General features: G+C 43.8%; 1 protein-coding gene across 1 annotated transcript; it reads right to left on the reverse strand.

The window, feature by feature from the left end:
* Positions 1 to 4,831: 4,831 nt before the first annotated feature.
* On the reverse strand, positions 4,832 to 5,782 carry LOC144769946 (olfactory receptor 1f45-like). The gene has a single exon (XM_078654140.1). It carries the CDS (start codon positions 5,780 to 5,782, stop codon positions 4,832 to 4,834), a length of 951 nt encoding a protein of 316 aa, XP_078510266.1.
* Between the last annotated feature and the right edge of the window lie 5,383 nt (positions 5,783 to 11,165).

Below are 11,165 nucleotides of genomic sequence, written 5' to 3' on the forward strand. Positions count from 1 at the left end.
CCCGCCCCTTCTTTCACCTCACACAGAGACTGTAGCATACACTTACCACCTGCTTAAAGTGTTAAATGATAGAGTAAATCTTGTGCCATCCAGTAATCCTCTATTCCATAGAGTTTAACTCAGAATTCAATGGTATTGGCATGGTGTTACCACAAGGAAACATCCATTTCCTGTTTGGAACTGCAGCATACACTTACCACCTGCTTAGAGCTCAAAGCGTTAAATGATTTGTTTTACCAATGGTAAATCTGGTGCCACCCACTAATCCCCTATTCCATGGAGTTTAACTCAGAATCCAACCGCCATCAATGCTCAACTTCATTGAAGAGAACCATGTCCTGGACACCGCCCAATCCGGCTTCTGAAGCAACCACATCACAGAAACCGCACTCCTCATCGCCACCAACAACATCCACTCCCTCCACGACCGGGGCGAAAACACACCCCTTATCCTACTGGCCCTCTTAGCCACCTTCAACACCATCGCCACTCTCACCCTAATCACGAGATTCAATGACGCTGGCATCTGTGACAAGGCACTGGACTGAATCCACTCCTTCCTTACCAGCCAAACACAGCGAGTCAGACTACCCCATTCCTGTCAGAACTCACAGAGATTAGCTGCAGAGTGCCCCAGGGCTCCTCCCTGAGCCCCACCCTCTTTAACATCTATATGGCTCCCTCGCAGCCATCACCAGCTGATCCTCTACCTCACCAATGAACACACAGTGGAATGAAGGCTGTTACTACCTGGATTAAAGACAGCTGCCTCAAGATCAACTCGGACAAGAGCAAAGTACTCATGTTGAGACCCACCTCCTCAGCCTGAAACAGCACCTGGTAGCCAACTGCACTATGAACCCCTCCAACCCCTATGAACCTCGCCATCATACTGGTTTCATTGCTCACAATGAACTGCCAAACCAATGCAGGGTTTACCACCAACTGGCAGTAAATTGCAAATGTTTTGTGACCACATTTCGGTCACAAAGCATTCGTACATACCATCCCAATTCGGCATTAGGAATGGATGCCTACAATACGTCCCTTCCAAATACTGAATGGCATAACCCAAATTGTAATTCTGTTGCAATTTGGGATTGTACATCACAATAGGCCTTTTTCTAATCTCAAATGGCCGTCTTTGCAGAATTGGACAAAATGCTCTGTAAAGCTAACCCTTACTAACTCAATTATTTTAGTGTTGGTAAATTTACAAGCAGCTGTGGAAAGTGGTCTTGGAATGAGTGTCTGCAAGTTTGTAAACATCAACAAATATTCTCTTTTTGAGTATTCAAAAACATGGCAATGGCCCCTTTCAACCCTGGAAAAGGTGAGGGGTTTATTTCCGTGAATAACAGGGTTCATTCTTTTTGAAAGTGGGATAGAGAAAACCAAATGAAATTGTGTGTGTGGAAGGGGCTTCTCCAAGAGGAAAATGTTTTTTGCTTGTAAAATGTAACCTTGCCAGGAGTGCATCTGGACACCTGTGGCTGCTGAAGGCTACTATGCTTACTGGCATTCGTATATATGCACAAATGGCAAGTCCTATACCTGCTGTGCAGATTTACGGCTTTCTTACAAAACCAGACCCCATGTAACTTCGCTACAAGCACTTTGCTGAATATATGTGGTTTACAACCATATTATATTTTCTCAGAGCACTGCAAGATGAGACATGTTGGGTGCATGTTTTTCGTGGAACTTAATAAACCAGTGAAAAGGTGACTTTGTTGCCAATCTGAAGAGATCCTTCAAAATGTGCATGTGCAGGCAGGTAGATCAAACATTTTCAAAACAAAGGGGAACCTTTAGATCTAGCGGACACACAGCACCTGCCGATGTGCCACCACCTTATTGATTTTTCAACAAAGCTCTCTCATCAGCTGTCCTAGTGCACATTTTGCAGAAATGTTGAATGGTTGCCACCCACTATGTTTTGAAGGTTTGGTGGGATTCTAGCCATTTTTGCATCTTTGCAAGACAAATCGGGAAGCTGAGTTTTCTTTTTGAGAAGCAAAAGATCAATATTCCTGACACACTAGGAGTTTTCTCCAAGCATATGTGAGAATGTTGATGCTCTTCCCCTGGCAATGATTGTGAAGAAATGCTTGTCAGCTGCTGTTGGCCAATCACAAAGGAGTTTCTGGCAGTTGAGTTAGCTGTGGCTCTATAGTTAGAAATACAGAAGTTTTCTTGCCTCTAAATGAGTTGACTCAAGTTATAGTCTGAATCCCATGGTCAAACCGTTACTGAATTCAATGGAGCTGTCCTGTTGCAAAGTATACAGAATGTTGAAGATGCTCAAGGTTGATGAGCCATTGTTGAGGGACTTCCTGTTGCCCGCTTAATCTTCGAGGCGGGGGTGTGACTTTGGCTTCAGTGGTTGATCTACCTAGGAGTCCAAGTGAAGTCCAGCACAAGGCCAGTTGCCACTGGTCTTCTAGTTTTCATGAGCAGCACAACCTGAGGTTTTCTTTGGTTGGGGACCTTTTCCTTGCTGGGCTACCAAGCGGCACACTGATGAATCTCTCTGGTTCAGCAGACTTGGTTGCAATTTTTGAGAGTTAGAATTTGGTCTCCCCGGCTGTCCCTTGGCATTCAGCAGGCTCCTCTGCTTTTATGGTCCACTGGTTGCAATAGGGAGTCAGCCAATTGACTTGCGGAGTCACCTTCTGTGTTTGACACTCCTCAGTGACTTCTCCACAAGTGGGGGACAGCAGGCAGGCAGCAGGTGTATTCTAGTCTTTGGCGTAGCCTTTTTTTACTAATGCCAAGGAGAATCGGGGCAGTCCATCTTCAAGCCTCCCTCCAGTATAGAAGTGGTCTGAAGTTTAGAAGCCAGGGGTGCCACTTTTATACTCGTTACAAGCCCACATGGATATGGCAAATCACTAATCAATGGGCTACTTGGCACATTCCCACCTAATGACTTACTGCAAAGTGTGACATCCAGCTATCCCAGGGTGCACTATTTTGCCCACTCCCAAAGTGCCAGAACCCTCTCTCGGTGTGTAGAACTACCTAGCCCAACAAGGAGGTGTGGCTACCTGTGGACCACACACCCCTGAAAAAAATAGCTTGGCCACATTTTCTCCTTCTCTGCTCAAATGAGCATGCCTTTGAAAGTGTGACTACCATTTGGCCTTCAAAGTGGCTTCCCTTTTCAACCCCACTCTGGCCATACTTCCAGAATGAGGTCAAACCACTTCCCTTAGCAGACCAATTGTTCATGTTCCTGAGTCATTTTCAATTTTCCCCAGAAGGCAGCAGGGTGTCTGGTGGACAGAAGCTGTGTGCAGGTTAAGGTCTAGGACCGGTCTACCTCAGGAGTAGACTTTGTCCTTATTGTCATTCTAGATCCCTATGGTCCAACAACGAACATCTGCTTGTTACCCCCAGGTTCCTAAAAGCCAGATCAGGAGGTAAATCATTCAAGGTGGGCGCCACTCAATGTAGGAACAAACTACCCCTTCATTTACGCTTGATTCAGTCAGAACTCGAGTTTCGCAAGTCTCTTAAAACCTGGCTATTCAGTCGCCAGGATTATTCACTGCTCCTGCATTTGCCTCGCTTTCTGTCTGCTATAGTGACGAGACATCCCGCTGGGATAGCTGTGCACTTAATAAATGCCTTATTATTAGCCTAAAACAGCTACTGAACAACTATGGGAAACAAACTGGCAACAAAGTTGCCACCTATAGATTAGTTACATTAATTTAACTTGAGCAATAATATTTAATGAAAAAATTTGCTTAATATCGTGAAGTACCATAGTAAGAAGTTCAATTTAAAGGTTAGCACTGCTGAGTAGTTAGCATGTAACTCCACACTCGCCAATGCAGCTACTAGCCTTTCACCAGTAACAACAAAAATGCAGAGTTTTTGCTTTCAAGACATGTAGAAACACATGCCCTTTTTTCAATAAAATGCACCCTGCCTTCAGGGCATAGCAGGTCTACCTTTGGAGTGACCTAGAAATATTAAAAAGATGCATTTGGGCTGTGCCATTAGTTTAAATAGAAAAGTTGAGGTAGCAGTTAAAAACTGCTCCGCTAGTCTGCAATGGCAGATTGGCTTTGCTAGGTTACACTTGTGGTGGCAGAATCCGTGCTGCAACCCATGAGGGACACTTAAGATACATGCCCTAGGTACCGCCTGGTACTATGTACTAGGGACCTATACGTAATGTAAGTTTTGCCAATCGGGGGATAAGCAAATCAAACATACATATTTAAGGTCAGTCAAAGTACACTTTATTCGATTTAAAAAAAATCATAAAAGGCAGATAACAATACACACAAGAATAAAATCAGCAGTTCATGTATATACAAGGTCAGTGCTGGAACCTGGTTTAACATATTGTACATTATATAAATATTTAAGGTCAGAGCACTGGCCCTGAGGCCTGATTGGAAGGACTCAGGGTACCCGTCAGAGTTAAAGCTAACGAGCAGCATCAGTCCAAAAGTTTGGGAGTGATAATGTGAAAATAGGCATTTCCTTACACTGGTGTAAATTAACTACTGAGAACAAAGCACCTTTTGAAGCTGTTGCACTGGTGATTTATATCTCTTAATGGACTGACCAGAGTGCCCAGCCCAAGAACAGAACATTTATGTCATTTTGATACAATATGTGTTCTACATGTGCCCTTTGATTGGTATTGTACTAGCCCAAAGATGAATTTATTTGTTTAGTTTCATTGTTACCAATCCTTCCTTTCTAAAGATGTGTACACCCAAATATCTGGGCTAGCTTCCTAAAATGCTGGCAGTGCTTTCTTGACAGAGTGGTAGATAAGGCATTTTGAGTTTGCTACTAATTCAACTTAATGCAGTATATTATCTTGGTAACATATCATCTTTTTACATTTTCTCAGAGCTCTTCTCACCTCGTTGTTTCTCAAACTATAAATAAATGGATTTAACATTGGAATGACAATAGTAAACATCACAGCAAACAGCTTGTCTTTTTCCAGTGACACCTCGGATGTTGTTTTCATATAGGCACCAAACTCACTTCCATAGAACAAAAGAACAGCAGTCAGGTGAGCGGAACAGGTGGAAAATGACTTTTGCCTCCCACTGGTGGAAGACATCTTCATTATATTTGTAATAATTAACACATATGAAATAATTGTTAAAATAAATGGACATAGTCCTATCACTGCTCCTTCTGCAAAAGTTACAATATTAATGAAAAATGTATCTGTGCAAGAGAGTTTCAGAAGAGCAGTAAAATCACAAAAGAAGTGATTGATTTCATGGGATCCACAAAAGGATAGATTTGATATTAAAACAGCATGTGGGATGATGTCCAGAAAGCCAAGCATCCAGGAGGCAACAGCCAGTAACACCACTGCTCTCTTGCTCATTATAACTGTATAGCGAAGGGGGTGGCATATGGCAACATACCTGTCCAGTGCCATGACCGAAAGCAAGAAAAACTCTGTGCTGATGAAGGAAGAGCAAACATAGAATTGAAGAATGCAGGCAAAGAAATTAATTGATTTATTGCCTGTTAAACAAATCTCCAACATTTTTGGAATGGTGCCAGATGTGAAACAAATATCTAGGAAGGACAAGTTCATAAGAAAATAGTACATGGGCTTCTGAAGATGAGAATCAGCGCATATTATTGTGATTATGACAATGTTTCCCAGCAGGGTTGTTAAATACATATGAAAAAACACAATGAAAATTGGAACTTGAAGCTGCGAGTTTTGTGATAACCCCAGGATGGAAAATTCAGTGAAGAAAGATTGATTCAACTTTTCCATATTTGTAATGCTTCTTGGCTGTTGGTCAATGATGATAATGATAATCTGGAGAAAAAAATACACACTTTTTAAAACAGTTATAACATTGAAATATTCTTTTGTCTGCTACTGTTAAGGAAAATGGGCAGTCATAAGTAGTATTTTATGAAGTCTTTTATGGCACACAGAAAATTGACCTATCTGTTTTGTCCGCAAGTCCGTAAGAACAGCATGTGGCTACCCTAAATTTACTAAATATATAAATATATATTTAAGGTTTTCAAATTCGATGACACGTTTTATTGAGAATCTGAAAGTAATAAAAAAAACATTCATTTAAACAAAATGATATTATAAAACAATTCTAAATAATATCACTGGTTTCATCAGATACAGCATTGTAGACTGTTGCTGTGACTAGCGTGCTGAAATCGTTAAACCTATTTAGAAAAGGGCCCACTGAGATCCACCAAATAAATGGAAAATATGACAATACTATACTGAATTTAAAGTTGGAGGTAGGCTACTCACTTTAGAGAAATGCCCCTAATCTCCAACTCTTAACATTCTATTTATTTTTCATCTTTATAAAAAAGTTTGTCTGCCACCTTTTTCATCGATATGACAGGGTCAAAAAAGAAGCCTAATTTCTCCTAGTTATTACAATACATGTCATTCTGTTCATGCATTTAAATAAAATATGTATTCATCTCTAAATATTTAAAGATGGCCCAAAAACATTCTTTTTTTCACATCATGTTCTCTATTTCCAAAGTTATTAGTATGAGGAACCTCTTCTCAATGTTGTAGTCTAGCAGAAGCTGTAACAGTTTATACTTATTACACATGACCTCTATTTTGTGTCAATGTGTTTTAACTATTGATAATATCTGCTTGGTTTCTTCAGGACAACAAAGACCTAATTTACAAAAACATATGACAACAATCTTTGGGGTATATTCACAAGAAGGTCTGATAACTGCTGCAACAGTAGCATAGCGCAACTTTCAACATCGCAGCCCATCGCGGGAAAATAACCCCGTGCCAACGTGGAATTCACAACAAGGCAGTAGCATGCGATAGACAACAGATAACACGACAAATGTCTGCATGAATATCAATGCCATGCTGCTGAAATGCGACACGCGAATGCAAAAATCAGGCGATGAGGCCAAACGCAGTACAAAAAGTAGCGAAAAGCAGCCGCAGGCTTGCAAATCCCACACGTCTGGTGGGACAATGCACCATAAAAACTACAGAAAAAACACCAAAAAAAAGCCAAAGCTCGTAGCAATATGGATGCACCCTGATCCAGCGCAGAGGCCAACTCGAAACCCACAACCCCCACAGACTACCAGCAAGGAACATCGGGGTCGGGGAAGGCCAAGAAGAAGAGGGAGAGGAAGACGTGGTACAGACTGCAGGAAAACAAGACCAGCGTCACGGAGGTGACAGAACACTACCAGCAACTAACCCACTAGCAGACCACCTGTATTGTAATCAGAGGCCAACCCAGGAGGCCAATAGCCCCCGGCATGATGTGACTACCTAAACCAGGCACCAACCCGCTGCCAACAGGAAGGCAGCAACAGCGACAGGAGGTGGCAGTCCAGCGTACCCGGAGGAGTCGGGGGAAACCCAGGCTGACAATCATCAGTGTGGAGACGGTGCAAGGAGTAGGGAGTACGGACACAGCTCGAGAGGACCTGACACAACCTCAACAAGGAGTGCCACGAACAGGGACTGGGTGGACGCGGGAAGATGGGCACAATGGCATACATGCACAGCGAGGCGTAGCACACTGCACACCCACAAACACTCAGGATCATGTCCCAGATCCCCTTGGCACACCGAAGTACACACACATAGCACGAACAGCACATCCACATTTACGACAACGTGCAACAATGCGCATAGCTGACACTGCAGAACAGAGGACACAACTGGCTCCGCACAGCACAGAACCACGCCCAGGGGTGCTTTACATCCTCCTGAGGCTTGAGCCGGGAGAGACCCTGCTTGAATTGAATTTAAAAACTGTCATTTCTGCAGACGAGTTTTTAGCCTTAGTCAGGGTTTTGTTAACTGTCTTCTGTTGAATGGTGCTAAAATTGCCACTTTGAACCTAAGCTGCTAATTTTGTGTTAATCTTTTAATTTGCACTCACTGTCAATTTGGGAAGTCAGTTACATTTCCTGGTGCTCGAATCCGGCCAAGACCCGGGGTCCATCCCGGGCAAAGGGGGGCCGCCATTTTGGGGGAAGTACGGTCAGCAGGTAGTGTTTTTGCCGCTGACGGTATAATTACAAATGCTGGCGTGAGCACGCATTGGACGCACGCAGCGGGCATGCCCCTGTTGCGCAGAAGGCGTGCTAAAAGCAAACCCATCTGTGCCCGTCCGCGCTCGTCCAGTGCTCAGCACCAGCACCCCTGCATGTTTTGGAGCCGGTAAGTCAATTAAACTACAATACACAAGTGATTATTTACACAGTATTAATGGAACAGGCAGAGTGGCTGGGTGGCCAAACATTAGTCTTGATAAGGGGTCTCTCTCCAGTTCTGCAACGTGTCCTAAGTGTACTGCTGTGCTACCGGATTTATTGCAGCAACCAACTAACCCTTGAAAACAAACTAGATGGAATAGGACAGACACCTCACAATTTCAGGGTCTGAAGTGCATTCTGTTGAACGCTAGTTCTTTGGTAAAGCACAGTGTGGAGTGTGCCAGATTAATTGAGGAGGTTGCTTTTATCAAGGAATTTTGGACAGATGAGGCAGATGAGGCATCTGGTCCAGATTTAGTCAAGGCCACGTCCCCAGCCTATTCTTGTCATACCTTATATAGGCCAACTAGGAATACCATGAATGCGACTTTTGCAACTGCGTCCATTTCAGATTGTGAGGCATTGGAGTTCTGCTTATATTACTCCCATCAGTTCACTTTCAATGGCACCCTCCTTTATAGGCCACCTGGCCTCCGGAGGCCTTTTGTAATATGGGAGGGAAATCTGTTGGAAAAGGGACTCTGTGCCAGTTCCTATACCTTACTGGGAGACTTTAATTTCCATTTAGAGGCACATGCAGACCCAGATACTGTGACTCTTTTGGATTTCATGAAAAGTGTAGATCTTAAACAGCATGTTGTTGAGCCTACTCATATGGCAGGGCACACATTGGACGGTATCTTTCCCAACAACCCGCAACTTTCTTTTGCAGGCTTGCTACCCCTGGTCTGGTAAGACCATGTGGTAGTAAGCTTTGAGCTAGCCTTTTCTAACCATCATGAGATGGGTAAGCTAGCCAAGAAGCAAAAGGTCTCCAGCGCATGGAATAAAATTGAGGCCAAAGAGTTAGAAGATTTGTTGAACTCTACCTAATTTCATATGCCTGTAGATATAGAGGAGGCGACCACTCAATACACCAACTGGCTCGAGATACCTGGCAATAAGTTAGTGTCCAAAAAGGTCTTATACTCTAATAGAGCACAGCTCTCCGCCCCATGGTACTCTCAGGAATGTAAAGGTCAAAAACTGAAGTGTAAATTGTTAGAGAGGAAGTTGAGGAAGGGATATAACGCTGCAGAAAAAGAGACATATAAACAAAGCCTGGTGGCTTATAAACATCAACTCCTTACAACTAGGTAGGAATTTTTTGCTAACCGAATTAACTCTGCCATAAATTCGGCGGGAGAAGTATTCAAAATAGTCACCAGCCTGGCGCACCCTGGTACACCCAGTGTTTCCTCGAATCAGGGGCTCTGTGATGAAATTGCCAGATTCTTCTGTGATAAAGTGGAGGCTATATTCACCACATTTAATGGTCCAACAACAGATGGAACACTGGACGTCAGGGAGAGATACAAATATTGGTCAAGTCTCCATCCAATATTTGAAGAGTTTGTACCTTTATCGAACAGGGATATTCATAAGTCGTTGATGTCAACTAAATCAGACTCCCCTTATGAACCATGTCCGGTGGCAGTTTTAAAAACTAGCCCCAGAAACCATGGTTTTAACTCTTACCTCTATGATGAACGCGATGTTCAAGGAAGGACGCTTTACCAAAGCATCAATATTACCTCTGCTCAAGAAGCCTAGCTTGGACCCGAAAGGATCCTAATAAGTTTCGGGCCATCTCGCGTCTCCCCCTGCCAGCTAAACTGGTAGAGAAAAGCATGAATGCACAATTAAGCACATACCTACGAGAAGCGCAAGTATTGGATCCAACGCAATATGGGTTCAGAGAGGGGCACAGTACGGAATCCGTTCTCTTAAAATCTACAGAGGAAATTAGGGCCGTACTTGACCAGGGAGGTAAGGCTGCAATGATTATGCTGGACCTGACCGCGGTCTTTTAAACAGTCCATCATGACCTGTTGATGGACCGGTTGTGGGGGTATGGAGTCCAAGGTAAAGCATGGGAATTCCTGAAGTCCTTCCTCTCAGACAGAATGCAAACAGTGTCACTCGGCACATCCTGTTCCAAATCTTTCTCACTGCCCTGGGGAGTTTCTCATTTAGCCCTATGCTCTTTAATGTTTATGTGTCCTCTTTGGATTTGCTCTCACATCGTATGCAGACGACACTCAGATTGTGGTGTCTCTGCTACCAGGGCAAAAGATGGGGACAGCAAAACAATTTCACGATTGCATGGAAGCAGTGGGTACATGGATGTCCCAAAACTGTTTAAAACTCAACTCGGGTAAGACGGAAGTTATTCTGTTTGGTAATGACCCCAAGCTCGGACCCCAAGTTTGTGGCCAGATTCTTTGGGCTTGCTTCCGATCCCCACTAGGAAAGTAAAAAACCATGGAGTCCTGATTGATGCCAAACTCAATTTTGAGGACCAAGTTAATTAAGTTGTCTCTGCTACCACATTTGCTCTTCGAACATGCAAGAAAATCTTACAGTTTTTACCTAAGGAAAATCAATGTACAGTAGTCACTGCATTAACTATGTTATGTTAGAATAGTTTGTTAGAATAGTTTTATATAGCGCTCGGCTGCTCCGAGGAGCGTCGAGGCTGGGCTATTGTAACAGCCTTTACCTTAAAATTCAGGAGCGGTTACTTCATAGATTCCAACTCACAGTGGAGAAGCGTGGCTCAGTGGTTAGAGGCGGCAGACCCGGAAGCTGAGATCGGCCGTGGACCAGGGTTCGATTCCCCGCCTCGGCGGGTCTCGGGCTCAAAAATACCACGGACTCGACAATTCTCGCTCCGGTGCCTACTCGACTCACGGGGTCACACTCTGCGACTCTGGGCAATAGCTTGCTTAATCTCCACTACGGCCCCTCGCGGCGCGATGCCTGGCTTTCACCTTGTGGATACCCTGCCGGGGTATCTCACAGGGGAATACCAGGATGGGTTCCCTAAGCAAGCGCCTTGATACCTTCGGGTGATACGT

Source organism: Lissotriton helveticus, chromosome 7 (assembly GCF_964261635.1).
Source record: "Lissotriton helveticus chromosome 7, aLisHel1.1, whole genome shotgun sequence".
In the NCBI taxonomy this organism is placed as follows: Eukaryota; Metazoa; Chordata; class Amphibia; order Caudata; family Salamandridae; genus Lissotriton; species Lissotriton helveticus.